This window comes from Poeciliopsis prolifica, unplaced genomic scaffold, assembly GCF_027474105.1.
Source record: "Poeciliopsis prolifica strain line A6 unplaced genomic scaffold, Auburn_PproV2 SCAFFOLD037, whole genome shotgun sequence".
NCBI lineage: Eukaryota > Metazoa > Chordata > Actinopteri > Cyprinodontiformes > Poeciliidae > Poeciliopsis > Poeciliopsis prolifica.
In genome coordinates this window covers 1,631,603-1,651,606 of record NW_026562412.1, presented here as the reverse complement: position 1 = coordinate 1,651,606, position 20,004 = coordinate 1,631,603, and the positions used below count along the sequence as shown (strand labels likewise).

The 20,004-nt window shown below is 40.2% G+C and overlaps 3 protein-coding genes across 4 annotated transcripts; 1 reads left to right on the top strand and 2 right to left on the bottom strand.

Annotated features, from left to right (window-relative positions):
• Positions 1-8: 8 nt before the first annotated feature.
• klhdc2 (kelch domain containing 2) lies at positions 9-6,084 on the bottom strand. The gene is made up of 14 exons (XM_055053202.1): positions 5,876-6,084; positions 4,504-4,773; positions 4,342-4,421; positions 4,151-4,268; positions 3,672-3,784; positions 3,503-3,587; positions 3,314-3,397; positions 2,895-2,975; positions 2,642-2,700; positions 2,439-2,545; positions 2,288-2,360; positions 2,032-2,119; positions 1,907-1,959; positions 9-1,479 (listed from the first exon to the last, which is right to left on the bottom strand). The coding sequence occupies exons 2-14, from the start codon at positions 4,759-4,761 to the stop codon at positions 1,356-1,358; spliced, it is 1,323 nt and encodes a 440-aa protein (XP_054909177.1). The 5' UTR covers positions 4,762-4,773; positions 5,876-6,084; the 3' UTR covers positions 9-1,355.
• Positions 6,085-7,219: 1,135 nt separating this feature from the next.
• Positions 7,220-13,279, bottom strand: pole2 (polymerase (DNA directed), epsilon 2). The gene is made up of 19 exons (XM_055053438.1): positions 13,195-13,279; positions 12,354-12,454; positions 12,211-12,286; positions 11,368-11,445; positions 11,190-11,283; positions 11,041-11,115; positions 10,878-10,961; positions 10,723-10,779; positions 10,589-10,637; positions 9,993-10,065; positions 9,732-9,904; positions 9,570-9,659; positions 8,977-9,031; positions 8,835-8,894; positions 8,687-8,764; positions 8,498-8,606; positions 7,595-7,771; positions 7,452-7,519; positions 7,220-7,364 (listed from the first exon to the last, which is right to left on the bottom strand). Exons 1-19 carry the CDS (start codon positions 13,263-13,265, stop codon positions 7,346-7,348), a joined length of 1,587 nt encoding a protein of 528 aa, XP_054909413.1. The 5' UTR covers positions 13,266-13,279; the 3' UTR covers positions 7,220-7,345.
• Positions 13,280-14,258: 979 nt separating this feature from the next.
• LOC129374873 (kelch domain-containing protein 1-like) lies at positions 14,259-19,772 on the top strand. Of its 2 annotated transcripts, XM_055053553.1 has the most exons (14): positions 14,259-14,367; positions 14,455-14,570; positions 15,301-15,371; positions 15,599-15,716; positions 15,865-15,977; positions 17,175-17,262; positions 17,345-17,428; positions 17,507-17,587; positions 18,023-18,081; positions 18,194-18,303; positions 18,396-18,468; positions 18,882-18,966; positions 19,187-19,239; positions 19,428-19,772. In XM_055053553.1, the coding sequence occupies exons 2-14, from the start codon at positions 14,463-14,465 to the stop codon at positions 19,558-19,560; spliced, it is 1,176 nt and encodes a 391-aa protein (XP_054909528.1). In that variant the 5' UTR covers positions 14,259-14,367; positions 14,455-14,462; the 3' UTR covers positions 19,561-19,772. The 2 variants fall into 2 exon arrangements, 1 of the variants encoding a protein (XP_054909528.1); XR_008607560.1 differs by lacking the exon at positions 19,428-19,772 and having other exon boundaries at positions 18,396-18,535; positions 19,187-19,203.
• The last annotated feature ends 232 nt before the right edge of the window (positions 19,773-20,004 follow it).

Sequence of the window (20,004 nt, the reverse complement as noted above, 5' to 3'; positions counted from 1 at the left end):
TTCATGTGTTTGTATTTTTCCATTTTATTTGGATACAATCTTACATCACCTACAATTACAGGAGGTAATTCTGTGCAAACGAAGCCAAACTGACAGAGCGGCGTTTCAGTGCAACCGGATCGGAGCTACAGGAGCCGTTGTATTTACAGCTGTACAGACCCAGCAGAACCAGCAGTTGGGTTCTCTGGTTCCTGACCGGATCGTCTCTCCGAGCAGAAATCTGCAGAGAACTGAAGCAAAATGACCTGAAACCAGAAAACCTGCTGCTAAAGATCCCAGCCTTTCTGCTCAGATCAGACTTTTACAGTTCAAACGCATCAAAAAACAGACGTCTAGATTTCATTATTTTACATTTGCATGAAGTTCATTTAAAGATTTACACACGTCAGTTTTTTCCAGACGAGACGTTTCTGGTTTCCTCTTCTGGACGTCTGCTGAGTCAGCAGAAATTTCTAAAAGAAGCCAAAAAGCTCCCAGGTTTGGATTTAAAGGGTCTGAAAGTTTCTCCCCCGGATGAAAGCAAAATATTCATTTGTACTTCCAGAAGAAATTATGGACTTATGTCTGCAGGGGAGTACAACAAAGTATCGGCGCCACAATATAATTAAGTTACAGGCAAAAAAAAAAAAAAAAATCAAGCAATGAGAATAAAGTCATAATGTTACAAGGTTTAAGTTAGAAGAGAAAAAAAAAAGTAAAATGAGTTAAAATCATGAAAATAAAACTTATTTTATAACTTCAATACAAAAAATAAATTAAAATGAAGAATATCGAGTAAAGTTATACTTCGGTTTTACAATTGAAGTTGATCTTTTATCAGTAGCTGAACTTTGAAACGACTGAAAACTAGAATCACAAACTGATCCGGATCAAAGTTTTTCTAGCAATTTTACGACTTTCTTCTGGCATCTTATAACTTTACTGTCATACTTAAAAAAATAAATAAATGTCTGGCCATAATAGTTCGTTGGATTTGGACTTACTCCACATTTTTTTCTAGGTCATTTTGGTCGGATGAAAAGCTGACCTCAGAACCAGAACCACATCTGAACTTTAAACCACAGTTTGTTTTTTCTTTCCTCACCTTTAAACCTCAGACAGCTGCAGCAGTCTGAGGTCAGCTGTTGCCGGGCAGAAAAGCGGGTTGATTCTGAGGGCCATCCTGATTGGCTGGTCTTGTGGTCAGCCCGTTTCCTAAAGTTCTGGTGAGATTCCAGATGTTCTCCTGGCTGTGCAGGTAAATAACTGGGCGCATCATCAGAAATAGAAAACTGTTTCTTCCTTCTTGTCATTTTAATTCATGTTTTCACACGTTAGCGCTCCGGGCAGAGCCGGCTGGTGGGTTCTGCCCGGTTCTAGGAGCCCAGCGTGTTGACCCGGGACATCCTCTGCTTCAGGCTGTGCAGCAGGTGTTTGGGCAGGCAGTCCCAGTGAGAGGACAGCCGCTCCCGGTGCTGCAGAACCGCCTCCATACAGAACCTGAGGAGCATAGGTCTGTTAGCGGCTAAAAGAAGCCCACTTCCTGCTACAACTTTTATAAAACTTGTTTTTCCATATTAGTTGAAAGTGTTACAGAATACAATAAGACAGAAAAAATGCATCTCTGCTGTCTCCCAGTGTTAACTAGAAACAACCAATCAGCGCCAGGAGGCAACTCTTAGCGCTGTCAATCATTATCATTAAAGCCTGTTATAAAAGCTAATGCAAGTTAGCACGGCCACCAAAAGCAGTTTTCCTGTAAGGATGAGTTGACTCTCTGCCATTACCACATTTTGCAGCTTGTTTATAAGTTGATTGACAGCGCTAAGACCCGCCTGTTGGCTCTGATGGGCTGTTTGCAAAAAATCTTTATTTCATAATTTAATGCTTTGAAATTGGGCCTCTTCCTGAAGCTTTAAACACTCACCCGACTAACGATTTGGGCTGGACGTTAAAAATCAGCAGCTCGTTGCTGTGAGCCTGTCGGAGAGGAAAACAGGATGAGACGGTCTGAAACAGGAAGTGGTCATAACGGGAGGTTTTTCAGCTTACAGCTCTCTGATGAGACAGCAGGTTGTTGGCGCAGCCTCCGAACACGAACACCTCGCCGTCCGGCCCGGAGCACGCCGTGTGCCACAGCCTGCAACGGAGCGAGAGACAGAGAGAGACAGAGTGAGAGAGAGACAGGGAGAGAGAGACAGAGAGAGAGATAGACAGAGAGAGACAGAGAAACAGAGAGAGAGGCGTTCAGCAGAGGGGCGGCATTCAGCAGAGGGGCGGCGTCCAGCCGCCAGGACAGGATGCTTACCTGGGGCTCTCCGTGTAGCTGTGCTTGAACGGCTTCCAGTCGTTCCTGCTGACGCAGTACAGCCACGCGTCACCTGGAAGAGGGACAGCGTTGCAGAATGACTTCCTGTTCAAACGGTCACTCTGCCTGCGAATCCAAACACAAAACTCACTGAGTGTTTCTCTCTCTGTGGTGAAACCTCCAAACAGGAAGATGAGATCTGGTGAAACTGGAGTGAAGGAATGCCAGGACCGACCCACAGGATGCTGAGGAACGCTCCTGCAGAAACAGCAACAAGACGGGTCAGAACGAGTCAAGACGGGTCAGAACGAGTCAGGTTGATCGATAAATAATCACTAGTTATCACAGACTTACATTTCATGCCACTCCCATGTGTCCAGGTTGATGTAGTACAAATCATTCAGTCTGTAATTCTGGAGAAAAACAATAAAATTGTTTTTGGGAGCAAAATATATTTAACGTCTGAATTTGTGTAGCTCAATTGGACTATTTTTACATGATTAATACCAAAAGTTCCCAGAAAACCTTCAGCTCAGACGGTTTAAATGAAGGATTTATGATCTTAAAAGAATAAAACTGTAATAAAACATTCAGACTCTGAGCTCACCTTGAATCGCCCTCCGAACACGTAACCTCTGTTTCCCACCGTGGCGCACGCGTGAGCTGCTCTGGGGGACGGCGTGTTCCCCTGAAACACCCCGACAGGAACATTCAGAACCACCCAGAACCACTCAGAACCTTCCAGAACCTCCCAGCACCATTCAGAACCTCCCAGATGGAGATGAAATTCAGACCAACTGGGTCAACATCAATGCTCTGGTCTAGATAAATAAATGTCATTTTTTCTCTCTTTCTTTTTTACTTACACTTTATTATTTTTTCAGTTTTTTCTTGATTCTTTTTTTCTTTATTTTTCCTTTTTATTCATTTCTTGCATTTATTCGACCTGCAGCTGTCACTGCAGATGCATGGTTCCTCCCCAGTTTGCATTAATGCCCAGAAGGTGGCGCTGCTGTGCGTCTTCACCTGAGTGATGGGTTGACTCCACGCTGAAGTGTCCAGGTCCAGGACATGGATGTGGTTGTTCCAGCCTCGTTCAGGACTGTCCCACTGATGCACAAAATAAAGATAATTATAAATACGTCAGCATTCAAAGAGCCTCTGGAAAAGGAGGATCTCATCTTCTACATTTGATGCTGTTATTAGTTTACAGACCATAAGAGAAGACGTTTCATCGGTCTCAAAAGTCCCTCGATGAGATCCCTGCGGAGTGTAGCCGTACCCACCGAAGAAAATCAGTCTGCAAATAGAAACATTTTTTAAAAAATCACATCATCCAGGAGAAACAAATCCCACAATTCGGCCAGGGGAAGGAAGACGTCACCTGTTCTTGTGGACCCAGCATCCCAGCTTGTCCTTGGAGGACGGAGGAAGTCCTTTCAGGTCCCTCATTTCCTCCCACACCAGGCTGGGCGCCCTGAGAGGCAGACGGTAGATCTGGAAGGAAACAGGACCGGTGCTGCCATGAAACACTCAGCAAAGCCTTTCATGACAACAAGAAGTTACTGCATAAAAGATAATATTCTTTTCAGACCCCTTTGAGAAATATAACAGCACTGGCATGATGACCTTCTTAAAGATTAATAACTTTCATTTTTAACAAACATTTAACAATGTAGAGAACACAACAAATAAAATGGAGACTGAAATCTCTGCAAGTAAAACGATCCTCCAAAAAGCAGAAGACTGTCATCATCCAGTTGTAGGTAGAAAGAAACGAGAAAAACAATCATGAAAATTGAAATTATTGAGCTGGTTTTAACTTCTTGTGGGATGAATGTATTCATTGTTCTCTCAGCTTACTCTGTTAGTGTTTCCTCTGGCATGATGGCCCCCGAACAGGTAGAGGACCCCATCCAGACACGTCCCACAGCTGCCGGACATGGACGTGTGCAGGTTCCCTCCGGCGACATGCTTCAACCTGCAGACATGTGCGACGTTTTTATGGTGTTTTATAGAAAAGACGACAGGAAGACAACCGTTTATTTCCTCACCAAACTCCTGACTCCATGTTGTAGGTCCACACCTCATTTCTGGGCAGGTATAAATCAAAGAATCCATGATTTTGGCCATTCTTGTTGAAAAAACCAAAAGAAAATATGATTTAGAAAAATAAAATAATGACTGAAAGTGTGATTATGTGGTTCAGCTCCTACCTTGTATCCGCCCCACACATACATGATATTTCTATCAACGACTGCGATGTGGCCGCTGCGCTCTGCTGGAGCGTCCAGCTCAAAAGACTCTGGCGCCTCCTCGTCATCCTCGTCCACCGGCTGTTCGTCCTCGTCCTCCCTGTCCACCACCCTGAAAAGCCCCCCGTCACCCCACAAAGCCTCGTCCTCGCCATCATCGCCGTCTCTGGCCGGCAGATTTCCTGCGTCCTCCTCCATGCCTGCCTCCCTCTCTGCCATGTCAGCGTCTCCCTATAACCACTTACAATTACTGGAGTTGTTTTTGGGAAAAATATACTTTTTCTGCACCGTGTATTTTAATATAATGAGCAAAAGGCTTGGATTTCTACCCACAGAGTAACTTTACTGAATGAAAAATGCAGGAGACATCTTGTTTTTATACAAACTTTGTTATTTTCTACCTGCTGAATAACTGCAGGATAAAAATATATATAGTAAATATGATATTTAGTCACTGGAAGCACTTTACCCTGTTCTAACATACAGTAAATATTAGTTTAATGAGATTTATGGTGAAATACCAGAATTTGCACATAACTATATTTTTGTCAGTCTGATGACTGAATTTTAAAATGTTAAATTAGATTCTAATTCTAACCAGGCACTCATACTTTTTTATCAAATACTTTGACTCTTGAGTCATTTCTAAGTCAGCTACTTCACATTTTTACTAGAGTAAAAATATGCCATACCGTGTATGATTTTTGGGTTTGCTAAAAACAAAACAATCAGGATGTGTGATTTGTGGGCTTTTATTTTGTTCCTAAGATCCAGAGAACCTTGTTAGTGTTAGAAAATATGGTGCAATGATGAATTTTCTGCCAAATCAAATTAAACTTGATAGAAAAAAACAAAACAACCTCATTGAGAGATTTTGCAAGGAGGTGAAATATACCCCTGACTACATTAACTTACTCATGTTAAAGTTTGTGATGTTCATGTATTTTCCAACATGTTGCTTCAACAAAAGATGCATTTATTTCTCTGCTTTTCCACTGATTAGCCAAAAGCTGCAGGGCTAAGCTAACAGCAGCAAAGCTAACAACAGCTAACCCAACAGCTGCCCCACTTTAAAGGCTTGAATATTCAGAGTGGAAATCCCGCTTTAAACGTAATAATATGCGTAAAATGTGACCTTAGTAGTTGGACTTTCATTCTTAACGACCTTAAGAGACAGAGCAGTAAATGAGCCGTTTGTCATGTTCGGTCCAAGCTCCACAACATTTCCATAAATTAGAACCGAGCTAAGCTAATGCTAGCCGTGTCTGTGCTGACTTTTGAGCCAATATGCGACAGAACCGCTCCAGCTGTAAACACATTAGACTGAACTTACCTTACAGGTTGTATCTTATCTGAAATGCTCAAAACAATCCTCAGTTTCTGAGCTAATAATCAGACCGGATATAACCCACTTTCCAAGCGGAAACGAGCCATCAGGTCGTTGCCTCAAATTCTCGGAGCTACAAAAACGTTCAGAACATCTGGAAATTTCTAAAGTGCTCTTTGGTGCTTTTAGTCTTCTCTTCCCTTTATGAGTCTTTTAACAACCAAAAGGCATGTAAAAATAAGCATCAAGGTGATTACAAGAGCGATACTTTCAAAATAAAAGTCAAGTCAAAGGAGTTAATTTTAATTTATAGTTATTAAACAATAAACAAGGCAGAACATAAGCATCTGTGGAGGAGCCTAAAGTCCACAGACATGAGACACAGCAGGAATAAAACAACAGAAATAACCAAAATCACATAACAATTTAAAAACAAAACTACATTATCAGATGATAATGCAAAGAAAACTACAGGAAGGGTTAATAGGACAGTAAACTTTGCACAAATAACCATCTGACTTTATTGTTTTTCTGTGTTCATTTTATTTCTGTATTAGTTTCTCGACAATAACTCATAAACGTTTGGTTTGAAGCATAATTTAATGCCGTCAATGTATAATTTCACAAAACAGACCAACAAACCTCAGTTTGTTCTGTCAGGTAGAATGGGACAAAATTCCAAATTATTATGAAAACTTTCTATAAGGATACCCAAAAACGTTTAAGACACTTTAAAAAGCAATTTTACCAAATACCAAGAAGAATTTAAAGAATCAGAGAAACGTGACGATGAGGAGCAGGAGAGACCAGGTCTGACCGGCTCACAGGGAGCAACAGGAAGGTGCTTTTCTGGTGCTGGGAAATTATATTCTGGGTGTTTCCAGCTTTGAAAGTCATGTTTTTTTTCCTTCCACTAAACTTTTTTTCTCAAAATTACAGCTGAATATTAGTCATTAAAAATTAGGCTTGGACAACTTTCATTATTCTCAGAGACGAGGACAAAAGTAAATGTTTTTAATAAGCTCAGACATTTATTATTCAAAAGTTCCAGTTTTGTTTGCTTTCCTAAATTATTAAATATATTTAGTAAATAAGACACGGCTTATGTTGACCTACATATTGTCCCTGATAACTTGTCATTAATTTGACTGATGAAATTTTACTTTAACTGAATCTCCTGGCTCTCTTTCATTTCACAATAGAAATTTCTCACAAGTGAGAAAGAATTAATTACTGGTAGATTAAATATGATTTTCTTGAACCTTGTTGCTTAAACAATATGTAATAAACTTCTCATACAAACGAGAGTTAGAATAAAAAGGATTCTGATCTTTTTAAGTTATGTAAATAAAACTTTTATTTAGACACAACAAACATAAAAATCAGGTATTTGATTCCTAGCCAAATTCAAAATGCATTAATATTTTACAAATGGAACATGCAAAGGCTTGGAAACAGGCAGGTTCAGGATTTTCCTTAAAGTCCTTGAAGTTTGCTGTGAAGACAAAAGTATAAAATTATGAACATGAGTCTGAAACCATCAGCAGTCAGGAGAAAAGTCCAAAACTACAACGTGTCCCACCTGTCTTCAACGGTTCTGTTGGACGGGTAGTACACCTTGAACGTGAAACCGCTTCTAGGAAACGAGCCCTGGAGGAAAATCGAGGAAAATTAAAACATGTTTTAAAGAAAAGAGGCAAACTTGTCGTTTCAGTCGTTTGGTACCGGGTTGAGACACAGGCAGTCGGCGCTGGAGATGGAGAACGGGTCGTACTTGTCTGCGAACACGATGACGTCGGGCACGGGGTAGACCCGCAGGGAGTAGTCGTAGGCCCAGAAAACCGGACTGACGTAGAGAGGAAGAGGAGTCAGGTGTCCCTGGGACAGGATGGTCTTCACAAACTGGAGAGGAAGAGGAGGAAGAGGAGGAAGAGCATGTTTCAACGGAAATGGATCCAACATGGAGGAGCTTCTTCAGCAACACCTTAACTTTTCATTTATAAAGTTGAGTGACAGAACAACATAAAGTAGCAGAAGGTAAATTATTCATGGTTTTAATGGGTAAAATCTGAAAAGTGTGGAGTATATTTGTATGACTCGGTAGAAGTTCCTTCAGCAGAAGCTCCAGCTCTGAAGTCCCGTCACCCGGAGACGACTTTAAGCTTTCTGTCGTACAGGGCGTCATCCACACAGAGGACTTCGCTTGAATAGTAAACAGCCTTTTATGAGTCTGTTTGCTCCAGTTAACAATTCATCAATTACTATCTGATCAATCATTTCAGCACCAAAACGATCAAGTTTTAAAATGGGTCTCAGACTGGAAAAACTTCAAAACAAACATTTTTATATGCGTCACTCTCACAAGTAACAAACATGTTTCGCCATGGTGCTTTTTCATGCTTTGGCAATGTTACAACGCCACCTACTGGCCCGCCATACTTACTACATTATTTATGGAAATCTACCATTAGTGTCTTTGTCTGAATTACATCTGAAAAACAGTTTTATTCAGTTTTTATAAAAATATATGAAAACCCATGCAGCATTTGTGATTTATTCACCATTATGTTGGTTTCATGTTAGAGTGGTATGAATATGTATTTGCCTCTGATGCCTCAATAAACTCACATGATTTGGGATGTCGAGGTTACTGTTGGGCAGCCGGACGCAGTTCCTGCACATCTTGTTGACCAGATCTTCTCTCATGATGACGATCTCTTGGCTGCAGTACTGAATCCTGACCAGATCACATGTTTACAGTCACTCCATGCAAAACAACCACAGACCCTCCAGGTGAGGTTTGTCCTGTAGGTTCACCTGCATGGGTTGGTTGTAAACACGGAGCCAGGCACCCTCTGCTGGAAGTCCTGTGTGATGTGATCTGCCAGCGGCGGCCTGAGGGAAACACGTTCAGGTCAGCAGCTTCCTGCTCAGAGGAACACAGGTGATCAGACCGGAGGCGTACCTGGGCAGGATGGTGCCAGGGCCGGGGTCCTCCGGGCCAGGAACAAACACAAAACGACTGCTGCAGGTTCAGAACAACATTTAACATTAACCCCGTGATTCAGACGCATGACCCAGGCTGACCTGTGAGCTGGAGGCCCCACCTGCTATGAATGCTGGGATACGAACAGATGACATCAGCCAGGGTCTTCAATGATTCTACAGAAACACATTGCAAGAAAAACATGTCAAAACCAAATAATAGATGCTTCTGAATCTATTAACTGAACTATTAATAGATTCCATTTCTTCCATAAACTTAAATTTTTGTCAAATTTTAGAACGTTAAAAAGTCCAGACTAAGATTATTATTATTATTTTATTTCAAGTATAGTCTTATTATTACAACTCTATTCTGGTAATTTTACAACATTATTATCCTAATATTACAAATTATGAATATTGCGACTTTCTCATAATATTAAAACTTTACTTTTATAATATTGTGACAATGCTGATTTTATTACAACTTTGCCTTTAAATTTCGACTTTATTCTCAAAATATTACAACTATTCTGGTTTAATTACGGAAATTATTATCATGTTGAGACTTTTTTCTCCTAATGTTACGTCTTTATGCTTGTAATATTCTGAATTCTTTCTTGAAATGATTTTTTCTTAATCTATCCCTAAAATCTGTTAGCATATTATTGGAATATATTTCTGCTGCTGTGCTCCACAAACTATCAGCCCTTACCTCTGAGGGATTTAATCTGAGTTTTTCCATAAGGAGCAGAAGAAAAGTTTCCACAAAAGATGAAGCAGGTTGGAGGCAGAGCAGCGTATCCTGTTAGAGAAAGAGCCAGGCGATGAGGCGGAGATCATTCTGTGGTGAAAGTGAGAAGTTGCAGAATCAGACCTGAGAACATGATGCTGAGCTTCTCCATCACTTCCACGCTGTCCAGCCAGACGTCAGAGACCATCACAAACATGGCGTCTTCGTTCTCCTCCTCCAACTGCTTCAGCTTGGATGAAGCTTTAACTGAGGTGGCGGACGGACCGCCGAAGAAGTTTATGTTGCCGTAGTACGCCCTGAATTTAGAGCAAACATCAGCAAACTCCGAGATGAAGACTCTGAGACGAACACTCTAGAAAACTTTAAACGTCCAGCTGCACCGACCTTGTAGAAGACGAAGACTCTGTTGGTGGGAATCCAAAGCCGTTAACGTGGAAGACCGAGTCTTCGTACCAACCTGAAACACAGACGAGACGATTCCTCAATGCTGCACAGTAACAATCCTAACATTTTTCTTTCCTTTCCAAAAATAGACATGAAATATATTCATAGTGCCAGATGAAATTCCAGTAGAGGTTTCTAAACACTTCCATGAGTTACCATGTTGCTACAGTGCTTTAGCATTTAGCTTCTGCTCAGTTCTGTGTTCACTAATGTTGAGGATTTCCACTGGAGGGTTAGTGCAGTTAACCTTTAGCTAACTGTCCTCACAATCACATGTCAGGGATAATTCTGGCTGAATGTTTGGTTTTCTTATAGAATCCATACATTATTCCAAACTTTATGTTAGCTGATTTCATCCTTCCAGAACCAGTTTGAGAGCAAGCTTTGTCCCGTTGGGAACCAGATAGACCTGAAAAACTTCTTCCTCATAAAATATCCATCCCCTCAGCATGATGCTGCCACCACCATGCTTATGCAGCATCTTTCAATACGTTTTCTATCCAGGTTTATTTTATAAACCTAGATATGAATCTTACCTTCTGCCAGCACAAAGCAGGACTCTGTGTACAGACCATTATAAAACTGGTGAAACAGCAGCTAAGGAAAAAATCCACCTGATGCCGTGAAAAACATTAAATCTGTATGCAAACTGAAACTGATCAAAGGATATTGCTTTGGACATGTCCAGCTGTACTGTCCCACTCGGGTCCTCCAGGTAAAATTTACCCTTTAAAAGGAACACAGATGATTTTAGATGTTCCTCAATGTTTTTAATCCCGTGTAGAAGGAGGAAGACGTCAGAAAGTTTAGACTCCTGCAGCTCACCTCTTTCAGCTGTGTGATCATTCCCAGTACGATCACCTCTCCCAGTTTAGCTGTGCTTCCCAGTAACGCTTCAATCGTCCTCAGCTGCAGAAATCAACTAAAGTGTTATGAATTAAGGCTGTGAATCATTTTTATCTTATCCAGATTAATGTAGATTCTGCACCTGAAACTTGTTTTGACCTTCCACCACCGCAGCTCCGATGGCCGGCGGCGTGAACAGCTCATGGCGATGCGTACGCTTAAAAACCAAAAATAAAAATCACATTTAGGTTCAAACAGCAGCGTTATCATTATGGGTGGGATGTTACTGACCTGCTGTAAGATGGTGTAGCGCTCCCTGAAGAGCTCAGCTTTATCTCTGGCCAAACCGCACAGGCTGGGCGCCGGGTGGCTCGTCATGCTGATCCTGCACAAAACAAACAGAGGAAGCGCTTTTCCTCTCGCAGCAGCAACACAAAACAAGCCCAGGTGATGCAGGTGAAAAACTCACGGCACAAATTTCTTCCTCTCCACACTGTAAATGTATCTGGGAACGTCAAAAGCTCCGATGATGTTGAACACGTTGTCTCTAGGAGGAAAAGGTGAAGCAACAGAGCTGAGCGACATCACGAGCAAAGAGTATCAAAAATAAATATCGTGAAAGGTTTTCCACCGGGACAGAAATTAAGATGGGAATCATCTGTGTTTTTATCACAGTAACTCAGGGGTTGTTTTGATTTATTGAAATGATTTTTCTACTCTTTTGATTTTAATAAACAAGCTAAAGTTTCTCATTTGTACAGTATTTACATCGTCTTCCAGCTTCCAGTGGTGCCTGGATAAATGTTGCTCTAGTGATCAGAAATGTTGGCTTTTCAGCATAAACAAAACATTTTAACTAGAGCTTGGACTTGATTAAATTTTCTATAGAGTTAGTTTTAAGGTCTGTAATTAATTTGAATCAAAAACTTTATATAAACAAAACAAGTAACATTTTCAATCCCTTTTTATGCTAAACTATTGAATAAGTTGACATATGAGCTATAATTGTTATATAATTTGAATGGCTTTAGCATTTAAACTGAAGTATGAAGCTTTAGCATTAGCTTATGCTAAGTACCATGTTGGCATGGCTTCTCAGTGTTGGGTGGATGTTTACCATTGAACCGTTAGCTTTAGCATAGCTAACTTTGTAGTTAGCAATGTTGATAATAAATCTGATCATATCAGGCCAAGTATATAAAAACTTCTGATTGGCAATTAAAAATATCTATATAGTTATGAGAGCATTAGCTGAAATGATCCTGTTAGAAAAGAAATGAACCAAAACGTTGGCCTGACTGAGGAAACTCACATGGCGTCATCGCCGGCCTGAGTGCAGTCCTGAACGGCGCCTTCCACCACAGACAGCTCGATCATGTTGGAGGACACTGCATGAAGACACAGCGAGGTCAGGAACATGAAGGACGCTCGTCCTCATCCTCAGATTAAACTCACATGGCTGCTTCTCCACTGCGTCCAGAACCTTTTCAATAACATCGTCCAGTTCAGAGGAGTCCACCGACTCCAGAACCTCCACCAGGTACCTGCTGGCTTCACTGAAACACAAACAGCACAAACATTAGTAACGACACAAAACGCAATAGATTTTATTATATATGATAACAAATATATATTTATAGGTTTTTTAATCTTTGTTTGATGTTTAGGTACGTTTGAGGAATTTTGTGTTATTTTGATATAATCCTCTTAAAATGTTTTTTCCCAACTCTATTTACAGTTTTTATATATATGGAAATGAGCTTTGTTTCTAAATTGGATATATTTATGTATGCTCATTAATATCCAGTGTAAATTAACCCAATCAATCAATGAGTACAGTCAAATATTTCAAAGTACAACTCAAAATGAAAACGGAAAGTTTACTTTATTTTCTAAAAAACAAAACAAAAAAAATGCTTTGGAATAAATTATAACATGATCCAAATGTTAATTTGTATTCAAAAAGTCTAGAGATATATTTCTGTTCACTTTTATCATTTTTTCCCTCAGCACAGAAAATGAGCCTCTTTGGGTTCTGCATTGACTTAATTCAATAAATGTGAACTTTTTCCACCAGTTTTTCCTTCCACTAAACTTCCAGTCAGCAGTCCTCCAGCTGACTATCAGCCATAACTTCATGTTTCGGTATTAAAACATGAAGTTATGTAAATAAACGGCCTGATATAAGATTAAAGTTTTAAAGAAACTCTATTAATGAATTTGCAGCGCCGGAAACGCCGCGAGGTTCATCATGTTTGTTTATTTTCAGATAAAAACATTAAATAATGAAACATACGGCCGCAGAGTAAAGCCTCTCATCCCGAAGCCGGTGGAAACCCTCGTCTTTATTTTGCGAGAAACATCCATTCTTCCTCTCACAGCTCAACTTTGGCGCGAAATGACGACTTCCGCATACATTACGTCACTTCCGTACAAATTCCGCTACTTCCGCTACAGCAATAGATGCCAAAATAAAAGCGAGGAACAGAGCGCTGCAGGTGGAAGATTTGGATCCGAAATGGATGGAAATATAATGTTGCTACATTATGTATATCTGATTTGTAGCTTTCACTTTAAAGGGATACAGTGAACCTAAAACCCCATTTTAAAACACTTTTAAATGGTTCACATAAAATATACCTGAAAATGCAGTAACACAATCATCTGGCCTTACTAGCTAACATTTACTTTCTTATCTCTTCTGTTGGGGCTCATCCAATCACAGCCAAGAAAAAAAGTATTTGCTGAAAGCATATCTAAATGAATTTACATTTGGAGCTAAGTTCTGCAGAAAACTCTTTGATAACTGAAAACAAGTGGCGGGTTCGCTGTGGTTCACTTTTTTAATTACTCTGATTGCATGTAATTGTCTGTTGAGCAAAGTATATAAAAAATAAAATAAACTTCCTTACCTCATTGAAAAATAATAAATACTTATATTTATCTAAATGTCTAAATCAATGCTGCAAACACTTCTTTCTACTGACACACAACTAATCAACTGAAAGGCCTTCAGAGGGGTCAAGGTTCACCGGGGAAGTTATTATTAAGGAACAAACTTTAAATAAAAATAGATTTCCACTTTGACATGTAACCTTCATCCCTCCTTCCATCATAGTTAAGTAACTGCAGAGCTAACTATGAAAGTTGCTTTTTCATTCATGTATGACTGTATTATAACACATAAATAACATTTATATTGAGAATACATTAAAATGTTGTTTTTACTGTGGAGTTTTAAAGTAAACATGTATATAGTGTGTAAACAAACTGAATGAAAGGAATTAAGAGGCTTTTTGAGATTTCATTATGCTGAAAGTGGAGGACCGGAAGTTGTCTTTTATTTTGTAGTAGTGTTTACTCAGCTGATGGTGGAGACGATGAACTTGTTGTTGCGTCTCGGGAGCAAAATGCTGAAATTAACAGCATGAGAAAAAATAAACCTGCAGCTGGACGCGACCTTTGACCTGTGAGTATTTTAAAAATGAGTTTCTTCTCTTTCGCTGTGAAACCTGTTTCCATTTCAGGGTTTCTTCCGTCTCTGTGCTGCCGACAGGACGCAGGATGGACCCCGCCTTTGAGCGGCGCTGCGCGGAGCTGGTGGCCCGGGAAAGGAGCGGACACACCGCGGTGGTTCTGGACAGCCTGCTGTACGTGTGGGGCGGCTACATGGTGAGCGAAACACCCGCATGATAAGCAGATCTGCGGAAATCTGCGTGAAAACCTCCTCTGTGAAGTTTGTGGTTGTTTCGTACCCGACCTGCCGCAGGACGTTTCATTCCTACCACCGAGTCCTTTCATGCCCAGTTCTTGCCATGTCACTTCGTACCAGTTAATTTGAGCAACTGCATAAGTATTTTAATGAATTACTTGTTTTTTTATTATAGTTTATTGTTTTATTTCAAGTCAAAGAAGAAAAATGAACGTTAAACCTTTTAGTGGATCAAATACACATAAATATATATAACTACAATACAAACAAGACATTGTCTAAGTTATGCAGTTAATTTTTATGTAATAATAATAATAATGCTATTCTATTTATATGGAGAAAAACACATTTAGCTCCAAAAGGAGTTGAGTAAATAATACATTACATATTTCAATATAAATGAAATATTTTACTATTACTAAAAATATACGCTAAAATATATTGTGATACATTTACAATGCAATAGGCTGATAAATGTCACGTACAGTATTACTCCTGCTGGGGTCAGAAGGTCACTTCATGCCCAGTAAATCAGGCACAAAACAACCTGAAGTGCAAACAGCCATTTGTTGGAACTAAATGTTGGTGCGTCTTCATTTCCTTCTTGTATTTGTAAACAGTTTAATGTGATCATAACTAAATGTTGTGTGGATTGATGCTAGTTATTAATAATCCTGCTTTATTTTGCAGTCAATTGCAGATGAAGAGGTTTTTATTCCCAGTGATGAAATCTGGGTCTATGACTTGGAAGGAGGGATATGGTAAGAGTTAATCAGCTTCAGCTGACCTCCCATTGACCTGCTGACCTTCTGTTGACCTGCTGACCTCCAGCTGACCTCCTTTTGCCCTCATGCTGACCTCGTGTTGACCTGCTGCCCTCCAGCTGACCTCCTGTTGCCCTCATGCTGACCTCCTGTTGACCTTCAATAACAGATAGTGTTCTGACAGCAGCGGTTCGCTCGCTGGTTGTTCTGCCTGTGTTTTGCAGGCAGGTGTTTCACGCGTCGGGCTCCGTTCCTCCCTCCATGTCTGGGTCCTGTGGCTCCGCCCTCGGGGGAAACATGTACATATTTGGAGGATGTGATGACGGCGGACAGACCAATCAGGTTGGAGCGCCTCACCTTGCTCTTCTGTTCTATAATTAAGATGAAATGATTGTTTTCAACCACAACAGGCAGCATTAGTTGTGAGTTTTTTCATTCCCCTGAACTTATCAACCTTTTGCTCTGTGAACGTCTGACTGTGTTTGTCCAGATGTTCTGCGTCGACCTGACAGACGGTCGATACGTGTGGAAGAAAATCCTGCCGGACTCTGGTTCTGCTCCCTCGCATCGAGACAAACTGTCCTGCTGGGTTTATAACGGAAAGTGAGGAACTCAAAACGACAAATTCCTTGTTGTCCTTGTTTACTTTAGTCAGAATTTGATAGCAGGGAGTTTTAGATAAACAAAGTGACACCATCCCAGAACCGACAGGCTTGAGTTTGTAAAAATGTTAAACTATGGTTTAAAAAATGCTAAACATGAGCGTCTTGTTTAAAAGACAAACATTTTGTCTCTAAAAACAACACGGCTGCACAGGTTACCTCCACATTGCAGCATTTCTGAACTTCTGCCCGTTAGACAAAGTGGCTGAAAGAATGGTCCAAGAAAACAACAAACAGCTAATTAGAACTGCACCATTAATAAAGATATAATTTAAAGACATTTATTTTATTATTATAATTTTTTTTACATCCGCATAGCTGCAGCATGTGAAAACTACTACTAAATGTGGTAGTTTTCATTCACTTATTGCACAGAAAAATATACTTTTTTCTCATTTTCTTCCCAAATTGTATATTATAGAAAAACACCAGAGTAACAGTCGGATAGTATCTGATTAATTAGGTTAATATAAGTAGTTATGGTGCCTGTAGTTACAATCCATCCAGTTTTTCATGTAAATTCCTGTAAATTGGTTGATTTACTAGACGACTAGTAAAACAACTCACCTGTGATTCTAACTCCCACCTGCAGGTGGCAGTATTTCTAACTTTTACAACTTACATTTTCACTTTAGTGGAAGTTATTTAAAAAATTGCAAAATAAATCATAAGAAACACTCAGCAGATTGATTTAATGAAAATCAAGAAAATGCGATGAATAAATTGTACAAAAAAGACAAAATGTAAAAGTTGTATGGAATCAGAGAACAAAGTGCGATGAATGTCCAGCTTTACTTGGCGTCCAGTTATTGTCTGTGATTGATATGGGGAGTAACAGAAAGTCACATTTATACAAGAGCAAACCAGAGCATAAATAAAGTTACACACCTTGAGTTATGTTTGGAGAGGATTTCATTCTGAAAAAATATTCAAAATATTTCTAAACAACATATTACTTTAAGTTTAATGTACAGCAATTAAAGTTTGACAGGCCAAGTCCAGTTCAGTCCAAATCACAACTAACATGTTCAGAAAGCTTTGAAAGATTTCAGTGTAAAGATGCAACAATATAAAGAACCAGAGATTCATACTTTGTTGTGAATATGAATATTTATTTCATGCTGTGTTGTTCTTCCAGGCTCATCTACTTTGGAGGATACGGCCATAAAGTTCTGGCTGATATCTCCAGGAGGAACCGAAACTTCATCCTGGATGAAACATCCTGGGTTTGTGTCTGCCGACCAGCTGGAACCGGTTTATAAAACCCAGCGGTTTTTAACATCTTTAAGGTCTTGGTTCTGTTTGCAGGTGGATGATTTGTTTTGGGGATGGAACAATGAAGTTCATGTATTTGACCCAGTGAAAGGCAGCTGGGCTGAACCCCAGACTCATGTAAGTGCATCATGAACAACTCTGCACCCTGCAGTCCGAGACGTTTTCAGACCAGAGCCGTTCCGTTTCCTCCCGCAGGGCCGGCCTCCCGCTCCCAGAGCCGCCCACGCCGGCGCCACGCTGGGCCGCAGAGGATACGTCTGTGGAGGCCGAGTCATGGTGAGGGAACCGCTGATCTACTGCTGGCACCACATATCCATAAACGCTGCAGAAAACCTACAACTCTTTATTCTTAGTGTCTGAATCGTATTAAACTTTTCATGTTTTACACCAGGAAGAATCATCAAAATGACTTCTTTTTGCTTTTTGATGCTGCTGTAAACTTCCTACAAAATCAGAAACTTAATCAGTTTCTTTAGTATTTGGCAGAACCGGAGTAACTGGGTCCGGGTTCTAATGTTTAATCATAAATGCTAGTTCAGCTAATGCTAATGCGCTACGCAGCCAAACCAAAACTTGAACTTTATCCAGTTTCAAAAAACACCCAAATAAATTAGGACTTTAAAACAATATAAAAAATGTTTATCTTTTCATACAGTGCATGTAAATATGTGCATTAGCAACCTGATGCTGGATGCTAATCTTTCCTCACAGGAAACCAGGACGAATGACCTTCACTGCCTCGACCTGGAATCCTGGACATGGACTGAAATGTCAGTAAACAAACACGGATTGTTCCAGTCATGTCCAGTCAACATGTCTGACCAAATGTTGTCTGAAATGTTCAGTATCAAGCTGTGATTCGTCACTGTGATTTGTATGCAGAGTTCCTTCATCCGCGGCTCCGGTGGGCAGATCCTGGCATTCGCTCACGGCCGTGTCAGAGTCCACCATGTTCCTGTTTGGAGGTCTCAGTGTCGACTGCAAACCGATGAGTGAGCAAATATAGTTGCGCATTCATCCGATTAGCCTCCAGCTCATGTTTTTTAGTTCAGATCTCCTCATTCTCACATACTTTCCACTCCAGGCGACGGCTGGCTGTTTGAGGTAGAAACCAAGAAGTGGAGGGAGTGTGAGCATCCGTACCAGGATAAACCCAGGTACCAGGCTGAGCTTAAAGGAATCGAACCGTCGGGATAAAGTCCTGAAAATATTTTGCTTTTCTCTGTGAGTAGCAGCAAATTTCAGCTCAGCTTGAAGGGGTTTGTTTCATTCAAAATTTAATTAAAGGATAAATAAAAACCCTATTAATAAAGCATAAAAATAATTAATTTTGTGAAGTGTCTTGGGATATTTGCCGTGAATTGGTGCACTAAATAAGTAAAATAGAATTTCATACAATTAGTAAATGATTAATCAAATGTATAATTGTCTCAATGAATAAATTCAGAATAACATAATAACTGAGGGAGAATTGATATATTTGACCCTGTCTGGTGAGAGAAGCTCCAGGCTGAGTTAAATTGTTTTCTGTCAGTTTGATTTCAGACATAAATAGTTTTTTCCTGTCCAGGTTGTGGCACACAGCCTGCGGCGGCAGAGACTCAGACGTGGTTGTGTTTGGTGGAAGCTGCGACTACATCCTGCTTGTTGACACGGTGAGCGACTCCTGCTAACGTTTCATGAGACTGAGCAGCATGCTGCAGCTCAGCGTGCTGCAGCTCTGCATGCTGCAGCTCAGCGTGCTGCAGCTCAGTGGATGCAGAACACATGCAGTCATCGATTTACATTATCAAAGCAGGAAGGAAGCAGGAAAAACTGCTTTATTTAATTCTCAATGAAATAATTGTGATAATCTCGTTTATCTCTATTTTTCAGGGACATTGCAATGATGCTCTGGTTTTCCAGATGCAGCCACATCCTTTGTTCAGGTAACAAACTTTGTCTCATGAAGCTGAAGAAGAAAACAGGAAAACGACATGAATGAAACAGAAAATATGAACCGTTCATCTTCATATCCGTCTGACGTATTTTTTCTCTAATGACGGTTTTAATGCTAGAAACTTTATTCTCTCTCGATATAGAAGTGTAATTTTTTGACATTTTTTGTCCCTGACAGGATTTGTGAGGATTACATTGCTAAGAATGTGAGGACGCTGGAGAGGCTGAGAAAGCAGCTTCCTCTTCTCCCTCCCAAGCTGCTGAAGGCTCTGCAGAGGAGGATTTCTTTCTACCGGCCCTCAAAGAAATAGAGCAACAACTAAACCTTCAAAAAATGCCAACACAGCACCATGTCATATTTGGTGACTAGTTTAAGTTGAAAAACAGACTATGCAGATACATTTTATGGGGTTTTATTTGATTATTTTACAGATATACATTTCATTTTGTACAGTGTTTGTGTCCAAATAGTTATGTTCTGTTTATGTGATGGCTGTTTATTAAATAAGATATTTGAAAATCATTTCAGAGAGATTGTTCACACACAGCCTGGTGTTTCCTTTGGTTGTTTCTTTTATTTTATTTTGCATGAAAAAAGAAAAACAACACTGTTTGTTTAGTCGTGTAGTTCCATGTTGAACCACTGAGTGGCAGCATATTCTCTCCTGTTTGTGTGAAATGTGGAGCAGAAGTGCAGCTGTGAAAGCTGCAAATCCTCCTGGTGACACAATCTGTCTGAAACAGTGCAGGAACGG

Bases quoted from the DNA above. Each gene is read 5' to 3' on its own strand.
- LOC129374873 (XM_055053553.1), top strand. From the start codon at position 14,463: ATGGACCCCGCCTTTGAGCGGCGCTGCGCGGAGCTGGTGGCCCGGGAA. The intron at 15,372-15,598 runs GTAAGAGTTAAT...TGTGTTTTGCAG, and splicing joins GACTTGGAAGGAGGGATATG to GCAGGTGTTTCACGCGTCGG. The intron at 17,263-17,344 runs GTTTGTGTCTGC...TTCTGTTTGCAG, and splicing joins TCCTGGATGAAACATCCTGG to GTGGATGATTTGTTTTGGGG.
- klhdc2 (XM_055053202.1), bottom strand. From the start codon at position 4,761: ATGGCAGAGAGGGAGGCAGGCATGGAGGAGGACGCAGGAAATCTGCCG. The intron at 3,785-4,150 runs GTAAGCTGAGAG...GTTTCCTTCCAG, and splicing joins CCAGAGGAAACACTAACAGA to ATCTACCGTCTGCCTCTCAG. The intron at 2,546-2,641 runs GTAAGTCTGTGA...CTGTTTCTGCAG, and splicing joins ACATGGGAGTGGCATGAAAT to GAGCGTTCCTCAGCATCCTG.
- pole2 (XM_055053438.1), bottom strand. From the start codon at position 13,265: ATGGATGTTTCTCGCAAAATAAAGACGAGGGTTTCCACCGGCTTCGGG. The intron at 10,780-10,877 runs GTGAGCTGCAGG...TTCCTTTTAAAG, and splicing joins TGATCACACAGCTGAAAGAG to GGTAAATTTTACCTGGAGGA. The intron at 10,066-10,588 runs GTAAGATTCATA...TCTGTGTTTCAG, and splicing joins CTGCTTTGTGCTGGCAGAAG to GTTGGTACGAAGACTCGGTC.